Below are 27,941 nucleotides of genomic sequence, written 5' to 3'. Positions count from 1 at the left end.
AGAGAGAGAGAGAGAGATCCAAGGACAGACGACACTGAGGGGAGGGGAAATAACACACTCTCAGTCACACCTACACCACAGCCTCTGTAACAGACAGAACAGATCTTGACATTGTGAGGAAGATGCATGTCTACATCAGGGGAGCATCCAGGACAGGACAATAGCTCCTAAAGCTGCTGAGACAAATACATGCAGAGGACCGCACACAGAGAGGAAGAGGCAGCACAGCGAGCCCAGAGGGAAGGACATTTCAGAGAGGGCAGAAACAGGGTGGAAGAGGCAACAACTGCAGGTTTATTCTGTGGCTTAAAAAGAACAGCTTAAAAAAAAGAAGAAAAGAAGCTGTCTGGGGGTTTCTCATCTTCTGCACACGGACATCCACTCTGTCTCTTGCTGTCTTGCTGCAGAGAGGTTACAGACCTCAAGTGCTTCTGTGCTTCAGCACCAGAAAATAGACCTGAGTCCCCGAGACCATGAGTGAGGCGAAGAAAGGCGATCTAGCCATCCGGGATAAAGCCATCCTGCACCAGCAGAGGCGTCTGAAGCAGGCCACCCAGTTCTCACACAAGGACTCGGCCGACCTCCTGCCCCTGGACGGGCTCAAGAGACTGGGCACGTCGAAGGACTTGGTGAGTAGACTTTTAGAGAATCTAAACCAGCGCTTGAGGCGATCAGATTGTGATTTATGTGATTTTGAGAGCATGTGCGTTGCCAGGTGCTCAGAGTGAGAGTGGTAGTAGGTGTCAAAATTGGATGGTAACTGTGCATGTCATATTTAAAAAGAGTCCTTCACTCATTTAGCATTGCACTCCTGTGACAATGTGGACTCATGATGGAGAGTTTAAAAAAATATATTGATCAAAATCGATGTCAGATCAGAGATATCAGCCCCTAAACCCTCTCCCTGCTCACTTCTACTCCATTTGGGCGTCCATGTCGAGGGTCCATCACAAACTAATTAGCAAGGGCTGGAATAGCAAGTCTACATTGATGCTGACTTAACCAGCCGACTTTACTGACCACATGCAATTTGGGGTTTATGGATCATCCTCCAGACAAACAGTCCCGCGCAACATTTACTCTAAAACTGCTCAAACTAAGATAGATGTTTATTATTGTCCTACAGACATGAGCAACGTAAATCTTACATTGTATTTAGGACCAAAATGTATTTCATACATTCTTCTTGCTATTAAAACCTGGCACCTACATTACCCACAATGCAACTCGACTGCCAACAGTTCAGTCAGGCGCGTTATGCTAGTAGCGGCTAATGTAGCCTCGAGCAGAAATGAGGAGCAGAGGTCTGAGCTCAAGTCTTTCTAACTCCACACCAACAGATTTATTACTTTTTTTTACATTTTCAAATTTGTAGTTTTCAGACCAAACCAACACTGACTCAAGTGACATCACTTGAGGTAATTCATCAGATTCCACTCACCTCCGTCTAAAGCCACAAAAGGCTTTATACAACCTTTTTATCGGTGGAGAGAGCTGCTACTAACCCTTATTTTCATTATTGCTTTAGAGGAGACGGCTGCTGTTTGACTCTTATGTACGACCAACATTTCCTGCTCTGATACACTACTTCATCTACTGTAAGTCATCAAGTGCAGACTTGAAAAGGAAGTGGAAAGGGTCATGAAAGATTCAGAGTCTTGCACTTTGCAAAGAGGACGGAAACGTCACATCAAAGCCTGTAACAGTGCACAGTGCAATGTGCAGGCCTCTCAAATAGAAAGATGTCGTTATACATTCAGGAGAACACACACGTGTTTTATGGTTGATGTATACGGATGAAAGACATCTCCAACCTCTTCTCTTCCTCTTCCTCCAGAAGCCTCATAAACTGAAGCTGGTATAAACTCTGGAGGAACTCCCTGTGATAATCTGAACAATTTATTACTCCAGCTCTCCTCTGACACAGTTCTGGTTTCATGGCGGCTTCCCAGATCCCCCAGAGCTCTCCAAGAGCCTCGACACAATCACTCTGGCACCGTGAAGCAGCACCAGCAGTGCTCTGTGAATATCACATGCATGTACGCCTGCCAGCTTTTAATACCAACATTTGCTGCTAGAAAAAAAATATTCTACCGTCTTCCACCTCCTCTTCTTTCACTGAGTCACATGTTTTTGTAATCTAATGACAGATATGTTTTCACCCTCTTCCCTCCTTTATTGACCCCATGTTCCAGAGGTAGCCTCATTTAAAAAGGCAAGTGTGCCGATAATAAGTCGATGTTATTTAAACGTGTAAGCATTTCTCTGTTTCAGCCATGGTATTGGCATTGGTCCAGACTAAAATATATCTTTACTTTTGGACGGATTGCCTTGAAAATTGGCACAAATGTTCATGGTCCCCAGAGGATTAATCTAAAGCTCCTTTGCCACTGGACAAAAAAGCCCACAAGCACTGAAATCTGGCTTTTGTCTTTACTGGGAAATGTTACAATCAGCATTTATTCCCAGGACAAATAACTCTGCAGTAATCTGCATTGACGGTCACATGACAACCGGGTGGACATGCTAATCTGTTCTGGTGCGATGCCATGTGACCAGCGTTGAATTGGACAAATATTATAATTCAATCACGTACAAAACATACAATTAAAGCCACCAGACTCCAGTCAGGCCACAGTAACTATAACGGCGAAGTTACTTTGCTGATCATCGAAGGACACGACAGAAACTCAAAGCTTTTGGGAATTTTTCCTTTAAAAATGATCAGTCAAGCAATCAAAAAATGATCAACAAATAGTTTGATATAACAGGTTAGTTGCAGCCTTAATTAGATTCCTTCCATTAAAATAAGCAGTTAGATGGAGAATGAAACTGCACACAAAAGAAGTTACAAAAGTTATAATCTTTTGGCTTCATAATAAACCAAAACTGCACATCGAAACACTATTAAAGATAAAAGGAAAAAAATAATCGAAGCCAAGATAATAGTCCCCAAAAACCTGAGCCTGTGACTCAACCTGAAGGGCCCCGAACACTCTGATCATAATACCAATTATCTTCTCCTCGAAGACGGAATGACGCTCATCTCACTATATCTAAAACACAATTCCGTGCGGCAGCTGTGGCCACGGGAAGCTCAGCACGATGTGCATGTCATCTAACAAGATGATGATTTTTAACGTTGGGAACATGGGAGACACAGCGCTTCTGTTTGTCTTCTCTGCAGACAGCCAGCGACATCTTTCAGGCTCTGAATAGACACCAAATGAAAAGAAAGCATGATGTGTTTCTGAGGTGGCCGAACACTCACCGACAAAAATGAGATCATCGGGATAAAGCCGATACGTTTGTTTGTCTGGAGGACGTTAGACTACAAATTTTCCAGTTATATTATAGTATTTTTTTTAAATCTAATTACTGTTGAAGAATGGCTTGTTGCCTCCTTAAACAAAAGGTCATATCTTGAATGTCAGACGCTGATCTTTAACAATAAATGTTCATTTAAAAAAGACGTAAAATCATTACTATAGAAGCGTGGTATTTCAATTAAGAAATGAAGGAGTCGCCCCCTGATGGCCATTAGAGAGAATGCAAGTTTAAGATATTGGCTTCACTGTTCAGAACTGGAGGATGTCACCTGGTTTTGCTAGAGAAGGCAGAATGTAGTTATTTTGGAAATTTAGACTTCATACTTCAACTCCATGAATCATTGAACTTAAGATGAATATGACCATTTCAATGATCAACTGTGTCATTTTTTCAAGCAAAACTGCCAAACACTTTGTGGTTCAAGCTTCCCAAATGTGAGATTTGTTTGAGATTTTGGACTTTCGGTCAGAGAAAAAAGCAATTTGAAAATGTCACTATAAGCTCTGGGAAATTTTAGGCTAAACAAAATAGCTAAGCTAAGCTAACTATCTCCTGGCTCCAGTTTCATACTTATTAAAGACAGAATTGTGAGAGTGGCATCAATCTACTCATCTTACTCTCTGCAAGAAAGCAAAAATAAAGCAATTCTTTGAATTCAAACGAATGGTGTGCTGCCACAGAATCAGCAAAGATGGATGCTTTTCAGTTTCTGTGCCAGACACAAACACTTTGGCTGTAACCTCGTCTTGCTTCCTCTTAATTTCTGCTCGCTGGCCTGTCCAGTGTGTAATTCAGCAGCAGAGCCTGTTATGTAAGAGTGAATTTGTTTTGCTGCTGTTTAGCCCGAGGTCCTCTCACTCTCAGCAGCAGCAGCAGCAGCATCACTCCGGCCATGTTGTGCTGCAAAGTAAGTGGAGCAGTGAGCATGAAAAGGGCAAAATCCACCGCTCTAACGCAGAGTGATGGAGGGGAAGGAGAGCGACGGCAGGAGATGGTCATGGTGGAAGCACGGTTTACTGGGCATGTCTTACGTAACACATGGAGGGCTTTGGTACATGGGTGTGAAACGTAAGAAGAGTGAACTGGAGGGAGTGAGGGTATATCTGTGTGTGTGTTTGGGTTATTGGGTTGGAAACATCAGAGCGCAGTTACATTAACACTTGAGCTCAGCATGGACTGAGTTGTTGTGTAACCACTGTGTAATCTCACGGTTTTCTACTGTACGTGCTCGACATTTACTATGCGCCAAAATGAGGAAGATAAATGTAAAAGAGGAAAGATGACTATCAAAAAATACCCCAATCGGATGTCTTTCATTTCTATGTTGAAGCCTCCGACACATATTCAGTTTATAATATTATTTCCGATTTAATACCAAACATCTTAAGTATTCATTGTCTTGTTGAATTTGTCAGGTCATTAAAGCCTTTTTGGCTCAAAGTCTTCAGTGAAACTCAAACAAATTAAATTATTTGGCAGGCTGCTCTTAAAAAAAGGTCAATCGTAATGCTGGCTTTAAAGGAGAGATTACCTAAATGACAAACTCCAAATACAACAACAAAACAATCAAAAATCCCACAAACATTTTCTCATTTACCACTAATCCCTCTAAAACCAGCAGACTAAACAGACGACATGTTAATTAGTGAGCTTTGGAGATGCTGGCAGGCAGATTTCCCTTCCTTTGAACAGAGCCAGGCTAGCTGTTTCCCCCTGGTTCCAGTCTTTATGCTAAGCTAAGCTAACCAGCTGCTGGTTACCTTTGAGGTGTCACAGTAGTCTGCAAGAAACCAAATAAGCGCATTTCCCAAAATACTAAAACTATTCCTTCATGAAATGAAATCAGCTAATTTGTGTGACTGCTGTCAACATCTGGTTTTGGTCTAATTGTGCTGCAAACACCGACTGAAGCCTCTTTCTTCTTCTTCTCCCTGCAGCTCAGTTGTCCGTTTGCTCATGTTGCTCTCTTACACATGAGTGAGTCAGAAAACTCTGTGTGTGTGAGTGAGTGAGTGTGTGTGTGTGTGAGTGAGTGAAAGCCTGTCTAATCGAGAGACTGCAGTCTCCAGGTGCTTTCTGAGGATGATCAAAAGCTACAGAACTGGGCTTACATGTCAAACGTCGGCACATTTAAGAGCATTAAATACAACTTAAGTGATTTACTAAACATTTCATTTCTTAAATATAGCTAAACCAGTGTGAAGAGGTGTTGTACTATCTCCTCTCCTTTCAAAACGTCCTGCATTCATACGAGCAGATGGTGTACAGTACATCTCATCCTGGAGCAGCTTTTTATTTTCATCCAGATTCACTTTACAAACTCGATTGTTTATTTTCTCCAGAAGGCAAAGTAGCACTTCAAAGTGAAAAGCAAACACGACAATGTCACTCGGCGTGAGCGCCGGGCTCTGGGGAGTTTGCCTCTTCCTGTTCCCTCCAAGACAAACAATGCTGAAATCGTGTGCAGGCTTTATTATTAGCTCGGGGGCAATTAGGTGGGCTGGAGAGAGGTTAGGGTAAACCTGTCTCTCTCTGTGTCATCTGGAGCTGTGGATGGGCGGCAACACTTCTTCAGCTGCTCCCTCAGTGCTGGGTAGGGAGACGGGAGGCTAAAAATACCCGAAAAAACTAAAACGACAAAACAACCCCAACAACAGAGGAGAGGACCCACGATACCGGGACAGAGAGGAGGAAGAAGAGCTGTTTTTGTGCATTTGTTGGTAGTGATTAATGACACCTCGGCATCAAAAGTGGATTCAAATGTAATATTGGTGTTTTTAATTAATAGATATGAAGGGAAAAGTCCAAAATTCCCGGAAATCCACAGAAAATAATGATAATTCACATTTACAAAATAAATCTGGATGTAGTGTTGGAAGAAAGATGGCTGACTAAGTCTGCAACTAATGATTATTTTAGATATAGATACATTTTTGATGATCAACTATTCATTTTGTCTATAACATTTTTTTTTTTAAATGACAATGACTGCAAAATAGTGTCTTCAAATAGTTTGTTTCGTACAAACAAAAGATATTCAATATAGAAAAAGATCAGGGAAAAACATTCTGAAGCTTAAAAAATTATTAAAATAGTTGTTTCTGTTGAATCTGTAATCGATAAACCACTTCATTGGGATGATTTATGAAGTTATTGTTCCAAAAATCTACATTTTGTTAAATCAAGACTCTCAAAAGAGCTACATTATAAACAGCGGTCTCCTGAGTGGAAGTCTTGTGTTCGTCTGATGGTTTGACCCATCCATCCACGCTGCCTCCCACCTGTCCTTAGTGGACTTTCCTGGTTTGTTCGACTCATTATTTTACCACATAACTTTCAATAATGGTTGTTCATTCCTCTAGTATTGATCCTTTAAATCATCCAGAAAGGTAAAATAAAGGTGATGACAAACAAGGAGGCTTCATGATGGACCAATCAATTAATCAACTGAAGTTTTCAGCACTAATGTAGAAAGATAAAAACATCAGGATACACGTTTTATAGACACTGAGCAATGAATGAACCATTTATTGCTTATAAAAATAGACTAATGAACTAATCATTCAGCGTTACAGCAAATGCCTCTTCTAATGGGACCAAAACTAATTGAAAAATAGCAGCGCTAATTGGTGACCACATCTGTTTAATTACAAGAGAGCGAGAGAGAGAGAGAGAGAGTGTGTGAGAGAGAGAGAGAGAGAGTGTGTGAGAGAGAGAGAGAGAGAGAAAGAGGGGGAGGCAGCAGATGTGAAGCTGCTGGAGCCTCCTGGACGGTGCAACAGGAAGTCAGCCGCTGGGGACCTCCATCAGAATGAGAAAGAGGGCATTAGAAAGAGAGAGAGAGAGAGAGAGAGAGAGAGAGCTGCCTGTTGCACTCAGATAATTAGGCCACATGGCAATGAGCCTCTAATCTGACTCACAGAGGGATAAATACAGAGAAAAAGAAACTTGGAAAGCGAGCCAGAGAGGGGGAGGAGGAGGAGGAGGATGCTGGCGTCAGACATTAACAGTTGTCTTGAGGACTGGTTTGGACTGGTTAGTGTTCAGGGGTCACCACAGGACGCACATCAGCGGCATCAGCAACAGACCACGCATGAACAGACACAGAGGAACACAGTGTCTCACAGGCCTTTTCACATGCACACTAGCATCCTGGTTCAACGCATTCAGGTTTGTGCGATATCTCGTGTTTTCCAGCAACATTTGTCAATATCCGCTTGTCACATGCATAATCTTTTCAAAATAAACCTCTGTCTTCACAGTAAACTACTCAGTTTAGTGCATTTGTTGGGGACTATTTTCAACGGCGGATTAATCCACATTTGGTGCTCTAGTGGCAGCCGGACGGTGTATGTAGGATTGAGTCAAAATACACAAAATAAACTGTGCTCATAGATGTGTTAGTTAATGGAGCAATATATTAAGTTCACATGAAATAAGTCACCTTTTGGGAGACTAATCCTGAACCTACCCAACAGAAGATGTTTCAGCAAAGAGAAGGGAGCTCTCTGGTGGCCTCGTGATCAAATCAACGCCATTAATTATCTGTTAAACGTGATAAACGATGGTTGCCACAATATCTTTGAAACATTCAAAATTATATCTTCCAAAATCCGTCTGCATGCTGAGAAAAATGAACAGCCAGATTACACCTCAGTGATGCCAATTTCACCTCAGCATGCTTCAACAATAAAACAATTCACTGTCGAACGAATCGAACACAGCAGGTTGCATCGTGTATTATAGATAAACTCTTTATGGGACGCCGCTGCCTGCTGTCGCCGTTTAAATTCATGACAGGAAATCCATGAGGACACATGATTGATGCCGAATCACATATTCTCAACCTGCTGACAAGCAGCCAGTGGAATGATGTGTCAGGAGGGAAGTGATGGAAAAACATGGAAAAAGTTAACATTCATGGTTTTTGTTACTCACGATATCATCAATTTGGAGCTACAATTCCCATGATGCTTTGGGGGATGTAAACAAAGAGTGTTGTGTTTGTGAGGCATGTTTCCGGCATATTGTTATGCAGAATTAGCTGTAAGCAGTTCCTGCTTCCATTGTACCCACGGATTTAAAGACAACCTGTCATTGTTCCCCCTTTAATAAGCTGTTTTTTCCCTAATTTGCATAAGAGGATAATTACGGTTATTGGTGTTAATAAATGTGTGATTTTGCCAGTGAGTGGTCAGGTGGGACAGAGGAGGAGGCCGATGTCGAGAACACGACAATAAAAAAAACAATTGAGTCTAAAGAGGAGCTGCTGATTGAATTTGATTAGTTCATGTGTCAAGGAGCTCCTGCAGAGAAGATTACTTTTTAAATTGTTTTTATGTTAAGCCCGGGGTTTGAGTTGGTTTTATGGGAATAAATGACACCAGTGGAAAGCAGAAATAGTGTTTTGATTTCAAATAATTGCAATGAAAAGGATAAAAGAGGAGATGAGAAGTGATATGAGGAGAGGGAGAGGGAAGAGATGAGTGCTAAGGTAATACGGAAAAAGAGGAGAGAGCTAAAGAGGAGAGATGTAAAGAGGAGAGATGTAAAGAGGAGAGATGTAAAGAGGAGAGATGTAAAGATGAGAGATGTAAAGAGGAGAGATGTAAAGAGGAGAGATGTAAAGATGAGGGATGTAAAGAGGAGAGATGTAAAGAGGAGAGATGTAAAGATGAGGGATGTAAAGAGGAGAGATGTAAAGAGGAGAGATGTAAAGAGGAGAGATGTAAAGATGAGGGATGTAAAGAGGAGGGATGTAAAGAGGAGAGATGTAAAGAGGAGAGATGTAAAGAGGAGAGATGTAAAGATGAGGGATGTAAAGAGGAGAGATGTAAAGAGGAGAGATGTAAAGATGAGGGATGTAAAGAGGAGGGATGTAAAGATGAGGGATGTAAAGAGGAGGGATGTAAAGAGGAGGGATGTAAAGAGGAGGGATGTAAAGAGGAGAGATGTAAAGAGGAGAGATGTAAAGAGGAGAGATGTAAAGATGAGGGATGTAAAGATGAGGGATGTAAAGAGGAGGGATGTAAAGAGGAGGGATGTAAAGAGGAGGGATGTACAGAGGAGGGATGTAAAGAGGAGAGATGTAAAGATGAGGGATGTAAAGATGAGGGATGTAAAGAGGAGGGATGTAAAGAGGAGGGATGTAAAGAGGAGGGATGTAAAGAGGAGGGATGTAAAGAGGAGAGATGTAAAGAGGAGGGATGTAAAGAGGAGAGATGTAAAGATGAGGGATGTAAAGAGGAGAGATGTAAAGAGGCTCATCACTGCCTGTTTCAGAGCTGGGCCACAGCTGGAGCTCGGAGAGGAACGAATGGACTAAATGTACACGCTGGTGATCACTAGTTTGAAGTGTTGCTTTCCAGCTTGGACAGGAAGATAGTGGATTCACAGCATTTGATTTTTTTTCAAAATGAATCAGTTCTCTTCGACCTGGCAGACAGTCTGACTTCTCCATGATCTGTAGAGGTGTTGTATTAAAGCCAGGCAACCCTCAGAGATGTCCAGGCATGAGAAGACATTATCACAGCCATGTCGAGGTTGTATAGCCTCGGCCTCTTGGGGCTCGATGCCTTTTCTTCTTTATTGTTCCATATTTCTCCTTCTCCTTGCTGCTTGCCCACCCATGAAATCGTCCTTCATTTAAATTCTAGTCAGGAACACTTTAACGGCAGAATCTAGCTTTGCTATGCGCATGTTAATCAGAGCAGAAACGTTAAATAATGACCAGTGATGTGGAAAAAAAAAAACAGGGGAGAGAATCTTTTCCATCCTTATTTTATCTCTATATCATAATATCGTAATACGGGTCAGAGTCAAACAATCACAGCTGCTGGATGGAGTTCCCTCACAGACAAAAGAAGGTTGTCTTTGTCTTTGTGAAAGCACACATACATCAGTTCAGCCACCAGAAGATGGTCCGAAATGTCTGCACATCCGATGGGGGTCAAACGTCCAGAATGACCCAGAAAGAGCTCTCCAGTCTGGAACAATCATTGCCATCGCTTATAAAAAACAGCAGTGTTAAAAGGGTTGTTTTCTCCAATTGGATCAATTTCTGTAAACGTGTAGCGGAAAGAGGAGAGAGATGGAGGGAGGTTGTAGAAAATCAAGGCTGTTTGACAGACACAGCATAGTGAGAACAACGGGTAGACAGATGGGGAAGTCCTTTTTGAGACTGGCATTCGACCAAGATACTCATAACGGTGACTTTATGGCTCCACAGATGCCGACGTTGGCTGGTGAGGCGGTTATTCAGCCAGTTGTTGCAACACGTTGGTCCAGGGGACGAGTTTCCATGAAATCCGACTCCTCTTCACTTCAGAAACGAAAAGTAGACTCATGTTGTCTGCAACAATGCTACAGCAAAATGTATAAAAAGGAAAAGAGATGAGACCATAGAAATAAAATATTCTACTTCTATGCACAAGACATACAATTGTGCAGAAGTTACAATATAGGAATATAACAATATAGACATATATATCTATATTTACATATCATAAATATTAAATAAACATTTACTATTTACCATTACTACTATGTAAAAACTTATTATTTTGTGTGTGTATTTCTGTGTTATAATTAGTTTTTTCTGTCTTGTTCTGTCTATATTTCTGTTTCTGTCATTTCTTATATATTCTTTACATATTGTGTCCCTGTTTTGCTTTAAAACAATGAGCTGAAAGCGGGTTCATCTTGAGTAACTTCTTTAACATACAAGTATATGATCCATTGTTATTATCAGCATATTGGTTATAGTCACTTCAAAGCATGAGCTGTGGGTTGTGGAAGAGTTATCTTTGTCGTTGTTCTTGGTTGTAACGGAGCTGCAGCTACGACAGGATGTCCCTGAATATGTTTGGAGCTAAATGATTTCATGCGACATGCTGAACTCTTCACATTTGCATTCTTGTACTGCAGCTGCTGCACAACAATTTCCCTCAGGATAAAAACAGTGCTACCTTATCTTATCTCACAAAATAAAAGATCCTGTTGATTTTAGCGTTCAAAAACACCCCGAAAGCAAAGCAAAAGCCTTGTGCTTCATTAATGAATGCAGAGACTCTGCTGGAGCTGGGTGACCTGCTCTTTTCAAAGCGTGTTGTCTGAAAGTCTGAACTGATGAACAGCGATGTGATTATAGAGGAACAGCCAGTCACTGGCGGCCACATGTTGTTTGTGGAGATCTGTCAATAATCATAAGATCAACACACTAACATTAAATATATAAAACAACATTGAAACATACAGGTTGTATGTGACTGTACTGGACGAGGCAACTGCTTTTGTCTATTTAAAGACTTCACGAAAGGCGAAAAGTGTGTGTAGTCAAACAACATGGCCGCCAGGTTGAGGTGCAAAAAGAGAACCATGCTAGAAATCATTTAATGTCTGCTGACACTGACGACCTGAAAGTAGGAGTAAATGGCTTTCATGACATGAATATGTGACCTGTATTTCAGGTCGTTTGGAAGGCAATTTTATTTCCACCGCTGAAGCTAAAGTTAGCAATTTAAATCCCAGTGTGTTATTTTGTGAGGAGGAGGAGGAGGAGGAGGAGGAGGAGGAGGAGGAGGAGGAGGAGGAGGAGGAGGATGTTCTTGTGCGAGTGTGTGTGTGTGTATGGAGGTTCCCACGTCCGAAAGCTGTATTTACGCTCAATGGTAGAGCTCATAATTTGAATAATATTCAAAATCAGCAGTCTGCATAGCATGCATATGCAGTAATTGAGGGTGAAAATCATGTGGAGGAATCATTCATTTCAAAGGTTCTGATCAGTAATTTGCATTACAATGTATTAGTAATTGATACAGACAAAGGAAGTCTTTCACCGCGCTATCAGTGGTAAGGGAAATGTATTTACCATTTATGGAGAGAGGATTTTGGAAATGGAGGCAGAAAACTTAAACCTGTGTGTTTCAGCTTTGCAATGAAACTACAACACAAAGCCTGCACACATGTGCATAAATAAGCTTCATCGTTACTGTTGGAGAAGCAAGTTCTCGTGTTTCTGAATGTGCAGATAATCCGTTACGCTGACATGATCTACATATCTTTTTTTCAGATCAAATTTCTTTTACACACAAGCTATCTGTGGCGTACTGTTGAGATAATACTATTTATACCATAGCATTTATCTTTTTACCATGCAAAGCAAAGGGAGGTCAACTACAGCGAATTTAGTCCCTAAACAAAAATTGTCTCCTCACGTTCAACTCTTACTATCCTGGATTTGATGTGACCTCTTCACTAAGCGTATATAGGGCTGCAACTACTAATTATCTGTATTATTGATTCATCTGCTGATTATTTTGTTGATCGGTTAATCCTTCGGTCTATAACATCAGAACAAAGTGATATCCATCCCAGTTCCTCAGACTCCAAGGGGGTCGTGTTTAAATGTCTTGTTTTCTCTGACCAACAGTTCAATACCTCAAGATATTAGATTTACAGTAACGTGAAGAAATGCAGCAAAGTCTCACATTTGAGAACCTGTAATCTTCAATTCTTTAGAATTTTTTTGCACAAGCATCCTCAAGGAATCTCTGTAAACATCAGTACCAGCCATCATAAAAACATGGATTGTTCAAGTCCGTTTTGTTGTAAAACTGGACTCATATTCCATTTCTACTTGTTGCTAAGAAATCCTGCCATCTACCATTTTCTCTTGTGTCTCCCCCTCTAGCAACCTCACAGCATCGTCCAGCGCCGCCTGATGGAGGGAAACATCACGCGGCTGCGGGGGGAGGCCCGGGACGCCAACGGCAGGATCCGCTCCCCGCTGGCCGACTACAAGGACGGAGCCGCCGACGCCGAGGAGAAGAGCGAGAGCACCGCCGACGACTCCACAGAGGAGAGGGAGTCTCTGGAGGAAAGCGAGAGGAGCCTACGGTCGGACGAGGAGGACGACAGCAGCGAAGCCGGAGCCAGACAGATGGCGGAGAAGAGCTCGACCCTCCTCACAGCTCTGGTTGTTCAATGCAAGGTACTGCAAACGCGTCTCTCCTCGCTCACATTCAAAGCTTTGACACTTTCTACTACTGTATCAAAACTGAAAAACAAGAGGCGATACAAAGACAGCACCGTTCTGCTCCCATGACTCATCCCTTAAAGCCCACTCTTTGTTTATTCTCCCTTTACAAACCATGAAAAGCTTCGGCAGGATCCAGTGGTTGTCTGGATGGAGCAGAACAATAGAGTGCTGAGTCATGGTGACTGAGAGTCCAACTGTGTGGATCTCAGGACAAAAAAAACGGGGAATAATACATGTGTAAATTGACATTAAAGTGTGTGCAGCCCTCTCGTTTAGGCCCACTCGTCCTGATGCAGTGGCCGGCCCACGTAAAGCTTCTACACAAAACTTAATTTATGTCCACAAACCTCTGCTTTTACCTTAGAGTTGCTTTTCTAAATCCTTTTTAATAACAAAGGAATCAGGGTTGGCCTGGTTTTACGTTGAGCCTGTGTAAATGAGCAATTCCAGTAAAGATGACAGCACAGCAATACGTACACATCAGTGGTTGAGGACATTGCACACTAGTGAGCAAAGGAATCGATGCTTGACCAAGCTGACACATCACTCCTCACTTATTACCTCTCAGCTCTATAGCTGCTATCAATAAAGGCAAAAATACGTTTTACTTAGGACAAGAGGAAGACAACGGGCATTCAAGGATTTCTGTTATATAACAAAACATATATAAAAACAATGGTAAAACTTTAGCAGCAGTGGCTGAGAAGTACTGACTCTAAGTCCCTAGTTTGGGAAAAAAGCACTTAATTCCACATTTCCCATAATGCAGCTCAACAGGGTTTTCATCTCAAACTCCACGTCAAGTTTATAACGTTAAGTGCAAAAATAGAAGTCTCGTTCTGAAATATCTCTCATCTTCATTTTCAAAATCAGCTTAATATTCAGCCGTGACATTGAAAATCTGTCCAGGTTTGAAAAAAAATAAATGTGACTGCAACTCTTCATCAGTCTATCTACAGAGAGGCATACGTTAACCTTCAGCACTGCGAGTAAATCACATGTGCAGGTCTTTTGGGGTGTCTGCTGTCGACAAAACAAAGAAGAAAACTGCACCATTATGCATCCAGTGACTCATTCATGCTTTTTATTTGCCGTCTTATCTCACGATTTCTCTGGGACACATTAGTCATTAAGGGTTGTCTAAGACTAATGTATGCAGAAAGGTGCTTCAGTCAGTCCTCAACAGATTTTTCGTATTGAGTCACCAGAGACGGCTGATACTTCATGTTTAAACACATTGTAGGTGATGTTTTGCGTGAAGTATCTACTTGAATTAACAAAAACAGACATCCATTATAGAATAACGGACATTACACAACAGGTACATATGAGTTTATAAGGAGAATAAAGTTAATATTCAAATATCTTTCATGCTCCGATACAATATACAGATTCTAAAACTGCTGTTTAATGCTGCTTGATGGACAGATAATTAGTTGACAGCAATTTTGAGAATTGATTACGACTTTATCGACTCTCACTCGATTGCCCCTCCGGTCTCTCTTACGGTCAAGATGGCTGCAAAGATAAAAGGGATTTACTCATCTCGTACGGGCCTAAACGTAGTGGATCATAACATATTGGGTGTGGAATTAATCTACAGATGCTCTGGCTTAAAATGAGACCAACTTTTCCATGGATGTCAGTTTTTGAGCCACGACAAATGCCAAAATGTGGCCCGCAGCAGACTGAGGTCTAGTTTTTAGCCTAGCTGATTGCCAGAAGAGCATTTTGCTAATGAGGCAGTTGCTGATCCCTTGCTGCCCCTAACGGACGCTTAAGAGGAGGCGTGAGGAGTCAGCTGTCAATGACGTTATAAAACAGTCAATAAATATGTATTCCAAAAATGTGAATCACCAAACCCACAAGAGGCCGTTGAGCATACAGTCATAAATGAGCACAACAGATATGAGGCTGATGGGTCCAGTAGTGGGCTAGTTTAGCTGTAGACAGACAGACATAAGACACTGGATATATAGTGCCAATATCTAACACTTAGCCTACATCCAGGGGCTAAAGAGCTAATAATAATTGCAGCAAGGAATGACACCAAGGACGGAGCCAATTGTATCCTTTGAAATAAATCAACACACTGATCAAACAACTGCTGTTCTCTCTGATGTTAAAAGTATGCAGCACAGCTCCACTTCTGACTGTTCTTGTAGATTCAGCGTTTTCCCCCCTATTACTCATTGTGCTTTGCTCGGTTTTATCATCAACTTATTAAATGCAAAGTGTTCCTCCGTTACTCATTCGGCAGCTATTTTTAAACTGTAGGATTTCTGCACCGCTGGGACTGAGACAAAAGAGCCGGTTTGTGGGCCTGCTGATAAGCCAGTGAGGATAAAGGAGGCTCAGCTCAGGCTGCACAGGGAGTGAGGGATCACAACAAGGCTCATGGAAACTGACCACGTCTATTTCCAAGGGGGGGAATTATCCTCGGGTCAAGTTCATAAGTTATTGATTGATGATGGAGAGAGAAACATTTACAGACACATTGTCGGGAATCAGGCTGGGTGCTGAAATCCATGTAGATGTGATAAAATATTTTCATATAAAGGAAACTGTTTCTGATTTAAGTAGAATTGTATTTAAACGTGTTTTTAATTCATATATTTAAATAGCCAATGTTTTAATTGGTATGCATATATATATATATATATACAAAACACACCAATAGGCTGAAAGGTGCTACATGTTAACCATCCAACAACCTGTGATAAATATCTCAAAACAGTTAACAATTTAAGAAGTTATGCAGCAAAAAGTGAATGAATCCCAAAGACTGGCAACACAGAGAGAACAAAACATCAAATTAATCAGCTTTGTGAGGATGTGAAGGAGTAGGAGATTTAAATAAAGGAACACAATAAAGGACTTGTGTCCTTGTGTCCTAATACTGGACATGAAGGGTTTGAAAAACTGTATTCTGACAGCTGACGGATAGATGTAGGGGAGGAGTAGTCCTGTATTTGGACTGCTCTGCCCGTGAGGACTTTAACCTCGTTCCTTTTAATAAAACACTAAAATACTAAGAACGTTACTGAGTCTTGAATTGCAGTTTATCTGAAAGCAATGCCAGGCCCTGGAGTAATGTAGCTGCATATACCTGATATTGCATATGATAGTGGAAACATATCTAATTTATACATGGAGTGATCCACAGTGAAGAGTGCGGGGGTGGAGCCTGCTTTCTGCTTATCTCACATGCATGCAGGGCTACCATATGTTCCGAATACATTCTTTATTCTACCATTAGTCAATTTTCACCCGCAAACATGTTCCTACGTGTGTACAGGATGCAAAGAAAAAGAGAAAGAGTTCCCATAAACCGTTATAATCTGCTGCGCTGCAGGTTTTCCTCTTGTGACATGAAAATACCCTGCAGGCAACAGAGCGGATGAGAGAGGCAGAAGATGTCTGCAAATGTAAAACTCCAGCTTGAATGATGGGAAAATCTGACAGACATTGTGAAAATACACTTACTTGCAGTTTTTTTTTGCAGAGAGTTTAATAAGATCATACCACTCTCATATCCGCCTGTCGAGTATGTTTTAAATTTTATTTAATTGTGCCTCTAAAAGTGGGAGTACAGTATGTAAACAGTACTGTATGTTTTACTTCATTTAATTTATACTAATTTACTTTAAAAATGTTATCTCTTGTGGCACTTGTCTATATTTCTGCACTTTAACTTAAATTGTAAAACCCATTCAGTCAAACTATCACTTTAAATGTTTAATAACTGTTTTTTTGGGCCACTTTGGGGCAGCAGTAACAAGTAAAGACAAACATGTAAGCGTACAGTTGCTTTTTTACACATCCAGCAGAAACAGAGCAACATTATCATTATTTTAGAATCATGTTTGTGTCCACCTGATGAATGAAAGTCCAATAGTCACTCTCTTTTAGCTCCGTTTTTTGGTCTCCACCAACTCCTAAGAAACATACCTCTAGTCTCTTTATGTTCACCAGATAATCTCTGACAGGGTCTGTCTGCTGTTTGGTGCTGAGCAGTTAGCATACAGTGGAGTTGAAGAGGTTTTAATGCTAAGAAGAACAGACAGTGGTGGGAGTGAACTAAATCAGTAACGCTGTTGGCCAGAAAACAAATACAACAATGAGCTGAAAGATGTTAAAACGCTCCGTAGAGCTGAGAGGATCTGCAGCGTTGCGGGATATTTACTCTGGGTTTGTAAACACGAGCGACTCCTTTCATATATTGTCATTTCATCACATTATAAAAAATACAGTGTTTATAGTTTCTAAATGAATCATGCGTCAGCGTGGAGCTGTTTGCTCGGACTAATGAGTTAAATGCACATATGACTCACTCGGTTAATATTTCATGCTCTGGTGATGCTTCTGAGATCATTAAGTCTGAAAAATGAAAGTGCACTCAACGAACTGAACAATCAGCATCTTTTCAGGAAACAGAGTCAGAAACATGAACTTAACACATCAGCTAATAATAAAACTCTTGCTCTCTGATCCGTACTGGTGGACACAGAATGTCCTTGTTGGTTTATATTTAACTTGATTATTAACTGTTGAACCAAACGCCTGCAGAACTCAACGGACAAATAGTGATTCAAGAGTCCAACACAGAATCAATAGAGTTACAAACACCAAATTACATTTTAACCAAACCTTCCACAAAAACAAGGGCTGGCTTGGAAACACTCCACCAATGGGAGATTTGTTTTATTGGTGCAAAGTTGATTAACAGTCGACTTGGAGTTTGTTTTTCAGTTTGGCAGTGTCACAAGCGTAGTGGGAGCAGAATGGATTAGTTCAGAAGAAAACGAGATCAGTGTGTTTCAGAGGCTCCCCAGAGTTGTGTTAATGTGCTGTTGTGACTGGTTGTTTCCTCGCGTGCTGCGGTGCCAAACTGAAGTAGAGAAATCACACTGTGACACTAAGAATCCCCCCTCCGTCTTCCCCGCAGTGCTGCGAGAGTGAAGTCAAGGCATCCATCAACACCGGCAGCCAACATAACCACATCTCCAGCTCCTGCTGCCAGAGGCTGGGGTGAGTAAATCCCTGCTCTTAACCGCAAACACACTCACGACACGTGTATCGTACCGAAGATCTTTTAATACAGAAGCATGAAGCGCTTTGAGAATAAAATCGACCAAAAGCAAACGCCAAACATTGATGGAAAATCTGTTTTTTGCTGAAGTTTTGAAGTAAAATCAATAAAAAAAAGGTCTATAGAGAACAGGAATCAGAATAGAAGGAACATTTAAAGAATTGGCTAAAAGATATAAGCTTTTAGGAGGGATTTAGTCACGACTATTACAAGCTCTTAAGGCAGGTTTTTATCCAGATTCTTAAAGACCAGACACCACCTTCATCTTTGAGGAAAGATATTTAAATGCCAAATGAAGCTCAGTCTTTAGATCAGAGTCTGTGCACTGGCTTCTGACATTCTGTTCTCATATTAAGGTCAAATTAGCTGAAATCAACGAAACAGTAAAGGGTTCTGATATTGGTTTTCTTTGTCCCCAAAATTATAGTTAATAAAATCCCAAAAGCACAAACTTGATTGACATTTTAATAGAAAGCTCAGATTGCCACATAATGAAAAAATCTCTTTCTGGGAGACAGCTAGAGCATAAAATGAAATGAAATATGACGGCTGTGTGTTATCAGACTGGTTCCCGTTCAGGACGGTTCACCATGTGGCGGCTCAGTGACGGGTCTGCAGCTGCAGCTGGGCCGACAGACGGTCCAGTGTTCAGCCTTCGTCAAAGGTAAGAATCACACTATACTGTATATATGTAACTATTTAAATTGTTTGTTAACAAGAGTCTACAACCTGCAGCTCTGTGGGGTTGTAAATGTTAATGTCACCATGCTAACACGCTACCAATACAATGCAAAAACACTGATGTTTAGCAGGTATACAATGTTCAGCGTGTTGGCATTCTAAAAGTTCAGCTGAGGCTGACGGGAACGTCATCCGTTTTGCAGGTATTTGCAACATCAAAGAGCTATAGCGGCGAAAAAAAGGCTGATTGTTGCGTTGCCTTCACGTCGCCTGTGTCTTCGCCAAAAAGTTGCACTTGAACACACCGCAAAAACCACAGCCATCGGCCAACTACCGTGTACGTTCTGCCCCTGCTTGAGAGGAAATAACTGTCGATACCAGCTGGTGGTGGTGGTCTGTATTTACTATTCAAAAAGGGAAACCGGCAGACCAAGAACTGTGGATATACAAGCCGTTGTTATGATACATCTGTGAAACAAAGCACCGTCGAGGGCCGATAAAGCTGACTAGCGCCAACGATGCGAGACAAACCACAAAAACTAGAGCCGTAGTTATTAAATTTCATCCTGAGGGGGACAGAAATTTCTACCAAATGTCATGGCAATCCAATCCAACAGCTGTTAAGATATTTCACTCAAAAGCACAAATGTGAAGGTCATGGCGGAGTCTGAAGTGGAGCAGAGAAATATGAATTCACCTGCTGCGTCGCCTCTGCAGAGATTCTGTTAAAAGAGATTTTGAGTTTGATATGAGCTCGTCTCTGTACTTAACATTCAGACAGCAAATCCTTTCTTGTCGTCTCAAAGCACTCAGGCAGAAATAACCATTAAATAAAAGGACAGCTAGACAGAGAAGAATATGTTAAAGAAGAAATCAACAATATTTTCAAGCAAATAAATGTCTGTTTTGCTGATCTTTTCCAATTTATATTGCGAATGCAGCACAATGATGTCGTATAAAAGCTTTTACATCTTCTGTGCTGAGAGTGTCAGGTAGCTGTCTCCAGACAAACAGACAAAGAAGAAGCATTGTCAACAAGAACCAAACTTCATCAACAGAAAATCCAACTGACGACGACACTGTTTCACGGGGAGTTTTTAGGGGGAAAGCAACCAGCACACTAAAGCTAAGCACTAATTAACACATCATATATCATTTTCACACTTTGTTTGTTGATACAGATTAAATGAAATATAAAATAAAGTGTTAATTTGTGAGCTTTAGAGGCGTTGGTAGGTAGGACAGAGCCAGGCTAGCAGTTTCCCCTTAATCTTAATGCTAAGCTAAGCTAAACAGCTGCTGGCTGCTGGATTCAGGCTAATGTATGCATGTTCAAATGAGGGTGTTCATGAACATGTTTCTCTCTTTTTGTCTCTCCTTTCCTTTTTCCACTTTCAGAGGATGAGGCGTGTGAGTTGTGCCTCGGTCTTCAGACTCTGTTGGAACTTAAAGTAAGGTCCTCATCTGCTTTGCTAATATTTTCAATTTCTTATCTTTTATTTTTGTGTGTTTTTTTTAAAGGACCAGCTGCCTGAAACGGCTTTTAAAAATCAGCAAAACAGGAAAGTAAAAGAAGAAAACTGTAGAAGAGAAATAAATCTAATGTGAGGGAGAAAGATGGAGGCACACATTCCTAAAGGAGATGTGCTGTATGTGGTGTTATCTAAGGGGAAAGGCTGGTGGTGGTATTTTAGTGGCCCAGCTATCTGCTCGATCCCCACTGTGCAGGTAAAACCCAGATAACAGCGAATTGAGGACATCTTGTGAGGTGGAATTGTTGAAATTGCACATTTAAAAATGCAATTTAAACGTCAGAAAAAGACTCACTGGCAACCTGCAGGTAGTGATCTCACTCCACGGAGGACATTATGTTCTCGGTTTGAGTTTGTCGGCAGGATTACGGAAAAACTACGGGTCTGATTTTCATGAAACTTGGTGGAAGGGTGTAGCATACACTAAGGAAGAAAGCATAACATCTCTGAGCAGATCCGAATTACGGGGCTGATACTCAAATCGTTCTTCGTCTTTGTTGACATGGTGAGATCGGGCATGGCCTTGGCTACGCTCTCCGAGTGCCCTTCTAGTTACCTCCACCAAGGACAATATGTTTTCGGTTTGTTTGTTTGTTTGTCAGCAGGATTACGGAAAAACTACCTGCTTGATTTTCATGAAACTTGGTGGAAGGGTGTAGCATACACCAAGGAAAAACCCAATAAATTTGGGAGCGTATTAGAATCATGGGGCGGATACACATATTATTTTTCACTTAATGGCCTTGCCGGAGGTCTGAACTCTCCGAGTGCCCCTCTAGCTTCAGTATTACATCAGCTGCATCTGGTTAATATCCTCCGAAAATCAAATTAACGAGAGACTTGAGGGCATTAACGCACATGAGCTCTTTTTTCTTAGTTTCGTAAATTGGCCCTTTAGGACTTTGTGATGTTAGATGAACATTTCCATGATGAGCTTGCTCTACAAATTTCCATAAACAATATAGAAATGAAAAATGATTACCATCATTAACACAAGAACTGCAAAAACAACTCAACTTTACTTTGTAGTACAGGACTCAGAGATACTAACGTCATCCTCATGTGAAGACTGTATTTTTGTTATATCTGTTAGTTCGTCCAACTCTCCAAAACCCAAGGATGTGCAATTTAGGATGATGTAACTGGAAAAAAAAAGTATTGTTTTGTTTATTAAACTTCTGTCCACTGACGAATCACCTCTGTGAAGGGATACAACTAATCTGAACATAATCTGGCCATGAAGCACAATGGTTCCCAACCTTCTGGGCTCGTGTGTCCTTAAAACAAAGCAACATCTACTTAAACTATGCAGATTGTAGTTATTTTTCCTTTCTCTTTGGCCTGAGATTAGATGTGTGACCCCCATGTTGGGAACCACCGATGTACCACTAATTACGTTCCCCGATGTGTTTCCTCTCACAGTGCTGCCTGGACCTGAGTAGTCGGGTCCTGAAGCTGCAGGGCTGCGGCGAGGAGCTGCCCTTCCTGAACCCTTCGACCGACAGCCAGTGCCAACACGACACCAACGAGAACCTGTGAGCCCGAACTCCACGGCGGCGACCACTTCCTCGAATCTCGACTGGTTGCAGCAACGTGGCGCGATGCCGTTGGTGTCTGCACGAGTCCGATCACAGTGTCTCCCACACACTGCCAGAACATGGAAGAGCATTCGCCACCGTCGTCCTTGAGTTTACATCGATGTGTTTGTAGAACATTCGCCATGATTATCTCTTATCTTAAATTAGTCTAGTTTACAGAGCGGGTGCCGATCCAATCATTCTTTATGATTATATTGTTTATTCAAATCCAATTCCTCTGTTGAGCTGCTTGGGAAACAACGATGCTCTCTAAAAAGGGAAAACCATTATAATCATTTAACGTGAACTTTAGTAGAATATTTTGTGATTTGGCTGTACAAACATTACTTTAGATCATCAAGTAAATAAAGTGTTAAATTGTAAATCATTTTAGTTTAAATGGCGTCAAAGGAATTGTTTCATACTTTGGGACACATGCTAGTCAATTTTCTTACCAAGCGAGAAGGATGGCGGATAGCCGGTTAGCTTAGCTTAGCATAAAGACTGGAAACAGGGGGAAACAGCTAGCCTGGCTCTGTTTAAAGGTAACAAACCTACGAGCAGCTCTAAAGCTCACTAGTGAATTGTTGTAGTAAAGGTGGTTAAACGGCTGCAAATAAACCTTAAAAAAACTCAAACTTGTTTTTTCATTTCACTTTTAGACAGAGTCAGGCTCGCTGTTTCCCCTTTTCCTTCGTCTTTATGCTAAGCTACGGTAATTGCTGCTTGCTGTAGCTTCATATTTAACGTACAGACTGACATGAGAGAGGTAGCATCATCTCACCATACTCTCATCAAGAATGTCAATGAACGTGTTTCCAAATTGTCAAACTATTCCTTTAAGAATCAACATAACTTGTCTAAAAAAGTGTCGGTACTCAGGATCCCCTTTCCAGTGTGTTCAAGGGAAATTTTTAGAAGTTTTTTGAAGTCTTGTGTGAATAGGTTTGGATCAGGCTACCTCTTTAGGAGACAAGGACGGGTTCTCGTCTCGAATTTTAAAAAACACCACCTTTTCTGATGTACTTCTATTCAGCTTGATAAAGAAAAAGCAAAGGAGCTTTTTCTTTCCCCATCAAAAGACTGATGTGGTTTAGTTTTTCCAGGAGCTCACTCCCAGTCCGACAGCCTAGACTGAATTACAGTAGTTCCCTGTAAACCCCCCTCTAATAAAAATAGACGTCCGGCCATATTTGACTCGGCTACAGAAACATCAAAACATTCCATCTGCATGACTTTGTAAAGTTCTGCCTTTGTACAAGTCTGCATGTTTGTGTACTAGTCTGATTGTGTGTGAAGGAGCTGTGTGTGTGTGTGTGTGTGTGTGGGTTAGGAGTCGAAGCAGGTTTTTATTTTGTTTTCATGCCATGTTTTAGCTTGTGTTTCACACGGGAAAAAGTGGATAACGTCCTAACTTCCCCCAAACCGGTACACCGAGCTCCGGTCAGAACAATCTGCCAAAAGCCGACCCCAGCTGCCTTCCCTCTTTCAGGAGATCTTCATCGCTCGGTTGAGGCTGCGCTCTGTGCCAAGGCCCCTCTTGAAAACTCATCTTCCTCTTTACACAGAAAGCTGGTATTCTTTGTGCATTGATCACCTTTTTATTTTGGGGCTGACGTTATTCACTTTGACGCCTCGTGTTTGTCACAAGAAACTCCCGACTACAGTGCCACCTGCCTCTCTTGTCTCTCAGTGTTTTCATAGTGTGGAGAATCAAGAACTGCCTCAGATCATGCTGTGCTTTAATAACACCTGAGCCGTGCCGTGCTTTTTGACTGTGCTACAGTATCCATCTAACCTCTCCGCGGAGGTCATCCACACGTAGCTCTGTTCCTCTTTGATGTACTAGTGACCTTCCTACGCCGTGTGAGAGAAATCAATGTGTGACAGAAATTTATTTTTGGTGTTTCTCTTCTTCTGAACAGTATTTTCTCTGCCTAATAAAAATATGTATTCTGGCTAACTCTGTATTCATAGTCTTAATATTAACTGACGAAGCGTGGAGGAGCGGCGGGCCTTTTTGGAGAGCGACATTATGTGAAAGGGCAGCAGTTTAAACACTAATCTCCGTCTGTCTGAATAAAGTGAGCCAGCAGACTGGTTGTGGGAGGGCTCCACTAGAAGATGTTTTATTGGACCTCACATTGATTCCCATGGTCAGCCCTGTACTGTGTGTGCCCTTCACTGGTACATCCTGCTATATAAAGAACAGAGAAAGCCAATGTTCCCACAGCATCGGGGGGCTTCGACAGTTGACCCCTCTGACCAATGAAGGCTCCGTTGCCCTTCTTCAATGACACAGATTAAAGACAGTCCAGGTCAAGTCTGTCAGAGCGAATCTCACGTTAAAGGAGCAGTGTGAGTTATCTAGTGGTGAGGCTGCAGACTGCAACCAACTGAATACCTCTCCATCCACCCCTCTCTGTCCGTATCCAAGGTTTGAACAAACATACAATGCCGACAATGTCTTTCCTGGAAGCTCATGAGGCTATTGAGGCTCATTCTAAGATCAGGAAAACACAACGATTCTTAGTTTCAGGTGATTATACGTTGTGAATATTATATATATAGGTCTTCATAATCAAGAAGTCCTTCATGTGTCTGATTGAAGACCAGAATTATGCCTTAATCGTGTTTTTCTACTTAAATGAGATCCAAGTCCTTTCCATGCACAGGCCTCATTATTGAAAAACTGAAAATAGGATGTGTAGCAATGCGAGGTCTGCCAGTAGCCGTCTCGTTTATTTCTATTTTTCAAGACATTTAGCAGGTCCACATGTGAGACTTGACTCATTATATTATTATATTACAGATGCCACTGTGAAAAGCACAAGAAACACAATATTAGACGGCAAAACTAACGAGACCAGATGGTAAACACAGTTAAGGAAATGTCTGACAATATTAGTCACCACAAAACAAATTATTTTTTCTGTTCAGTGACACGTCTTTCGTCTCTGCTTTGACACGGCGGTTTCCTCTCAAGCCACATTCATCTTGTCAGAGCTGTCAGAAGATGCTATTTATTTCTGTTAGGCCTCCGGGTGACAGCTCCCGGCATCGGTAAGCCATGAACATGAAATTACAACAAACCTTGTTAGAGAGGATCCCACTCAATACCCAACCCTCCCTGGTTTTGAGTCACTTTGCACACCACATCCTGTTTAATCTGCAGCAGGTAACACCTCTGCTAGGAAAGCACCATTAGTCACATATTCTCTCTGAGGACACACTGCGTTTGTTCTTTTCTCTCCGTGTTGGAGTCTTAAGACAAATGTACAGCAGACTAAAAACATGATCACTTAAGACATCACCGGTCATGAAAAGAAACAAGAAAAAAGCAGAATTTGTTGACTTTTTGACCTTTAAGCTGAGCTTCATTCTGTCTGAGCAGTGAGAGGTGTTGCATAAAGCATCATCCTTCAGTAGGCACCAAGAGGCTGTTCTCATTTAGAGGGCACGTTGAATACAGATTGCAGTAGAGAGGGCAAACTGATCTGCAGGCGGGAATGACTAATATACATCTCCACCCAGAGGAGTAAAGGCCCAGGCTTTCAGTGCCCACGACCGGTAGACGTACAGTGTGATTAACCGCCCATGTTATTGTATTTATGGATAATTATTGAGTGAGTAGAGCATTGGAAAAAACAGTCTAATGTCAAGTGCATTTGAAAGAGTCAGCTTGCGTTTTCTTACTCAACAAGCCCACAGGAACAGACCAAAACCCAGCAGTTAATTCCCTAAAACAGAAAATCACAGTCACTAAAAAACAAAAATGTAAACCTCACGGTGGCGCAAGAAGCCAGAGGATCGCCAAAGTTGGTAGGATTTATCATCTGGGGATCATGAACGCCTGTAAAAAGTCAAGATATTTTAGTCTGGACCAAAGTGGTGGAGCTATGCTGGCTAAAAGTGAGATTTCAACCCTTCATATGAAACTCTAATTTGCAGTTTACTTTTTGTACTTCAGCTCTAGAGTCTGTGGGAAACGTGTGTGGGCAGGAAGACTTTTCCTTTGTCACAGACCTGAAGAGCAGCCAACTCCTCCATCCAGACCTCATCACAGACTTCACCCGTCCCCGGAAATAGCTTTCTATCTCGTTTTTTTGTCCTTCATCTCTATCAAAAGCATCTCCTCCCTCCATCTGGTGAAGGGTTTCTCACACACACAGTGCAGCCCCGTGGGCTCGATTCACTCAGTGGGAATGACCCACAGGCCTTAACCCCAGAGAGAGAAGTAGGGGTGATGTGAGGGGAATATTGATCAGACCGGGTCCTCTATGGGGAGGCGGCTCTTATGTAACGCAGCGCCAGTGAGTGGGAGATGAGAAAAGAAACATTTAAGCTCTTGCCTGAAAAGAATCACATAGAAATCAACATGCAAATAGAGGAACGCAAGTTATTGTAATTAGTGCACAATTCTTTTTCTGAACTGTAATTACCATTCATGCCAGCAAGTCGTAATTATGACTGGAAAACAGATTTTTCTGAAAGCTACGATGTTTCCAACTTGGCACTGAATAACATGGGTGTGAAAGACCAAACAAACATGGACGCCATACTACATATTAACAGGCGGACAGGTGATGGCCGGTACTCCATCCAACTAACCGAGGCTACAACTCTATTTCTGAGGGAGAAATATTATTCTCCTTGTATAAAAAACAAACCCTGTGGCATAATTCAGTCTGTACTGCATCTCCAAAATAAGTCCCACAAGCTGAAAAATGCTGTGGGATTAATTAAAACATTATTTTTCCATTCATGATTGCATGGACTACCTTTCATTCTTAATCTTAATGTGACGCAGAGTCGAAGAATGAGCCAGTTGCAGTTCACTGTTCCAAAGATCAAAACTGCACCCATAAAGTGTATGACATACACACCAAAACACTTGCAGGCTACTGTGTGATGAAAGCAGCCAGTCAGATAGAAATCCTCTCCGCATCTGCCGAGATAAAACCTCTGGCTATTAACGCTGCCTGGTGTGCTGTTCATCCTGCAGCTTTCCCCCCCAGCGAGCATTGAGGGGGATGATGAAACCGATGAAAGCCGCAGAATTAAGCTCGACGCGGACAAAATTGGACGCTGTTAATCAGTGGTGTCAGTTCCCTCAGCTGCTCGGAGCCGTTGATGGACCGCGATGGAGCTCATGTCAAGCCCCCCCCCCCCCCTTCCCCTCCCCCACACACACACACACAATTTTAGAGGCTGGGGGTCCAGCTGTCTGTCAGTCAGGATCAGATCCACATTACCACACACTGTACCACCACCAGGACCGAGCATGGGCACCAGGCTGCAGAGGGAGATGCTCATGTAAACTGGCAGGAATGGCGGAGAGAAATTAAGAGTTACGCCGCACAATATAATATAATTCAATGCAGAAATATTGCAAAGCATGGCCTAAAATATCACCACAATACTCTTGGTTCATCGGATGCAAATGGAAAAGCAGTGTGACGTTATTATAGAGCCATACGTCTGCATACAGAGGAGGTAAGGACGGATAGATGGGCAAACTAAATGTTAGACTTTGTAGCCAAACCAAGATGTTTTTCAAACCTTTCCCTGAACCTAATCAAACCAAAATGGGTCTTAAAGGCATGAATCAATCTTTAATTCTTGGAATGAAACTATCTGAGAAGCTAGAGGACAAAAGAAAAGTATTGTTTTTCATATAAGCTCATGTT

General features: G+C 41.7%; 1 protein-coding gene across 1 annotated transcript; it reads left to right on the top strand.

Annotated features, from left to right (window-relative positions):
* The first annotated feature begins 123 nt into the window (after positions 1-123).
* nrip2 (nuclear receptor interacting protein 2) lies at positions 124-22,524 on the top strand. Its single transcript, XM_079184139.1, has 6 exons — positions 124-629; positions 13,022-13,321; positions 18,318-18,400; positions 19,025-19,125; positions 20,541-20,593; positions 22,097-22,524. Exons 1-6 carry the CDS (start codon positions 474-476, stop codon positions 22,211-22,213), a joined length of 810 nt encoding a protein of 269 aa, XP_079040265.1. The 5' UTR covers positions 124-473; the 3' UTR covers positions 22,214-22,524.
* The last annotated feature ends 5,417 nt before the right edge of the window (positions 22,525-27,941 follow it).

This window comes from Pholis gunnellus (genome assembly GCF_910591455.1).
Source record: "Pholis gunnellus genome assembly, chromosome: 22".
Lineage (NCBI taxonomy): Eukaryota > Metazoa > Chordata > Actinopteri > Perciformes > Pholidae > Pholis > Pholis gunnellus.
This window is presented reverse-complemented; position numbering and strand designations above follow the sequence as displayed.

What these genes read in the sequence shown, in the direction of transcription:
- nrip2 (XM_079184139.1), top strand. Translation starts at nt 474, where the DNA reads ATGAGTGAGGCGAAGAAAGGCGATCTAGCCATCCGGGATAAAGCCATC. An exon ending in CTCTGGTTGTTCAATGCAAG is followed by an intron (nt 13,322 to 18,317) that starts GTACTGCAAACG and finishes TCTTCCCCGCAG; the next exon opens with TGCTGCGAGAGTGAAGTCAA. An exon ending in GTGTTCAGCCTTCGTCAAAG is followed by an intron (nt 19,126 to 20,540) that starts GTAAGAATCACA and finishes TTCCACTTTCAG; the next exon opens with AGGATGAGGCGTGTGAGTTG.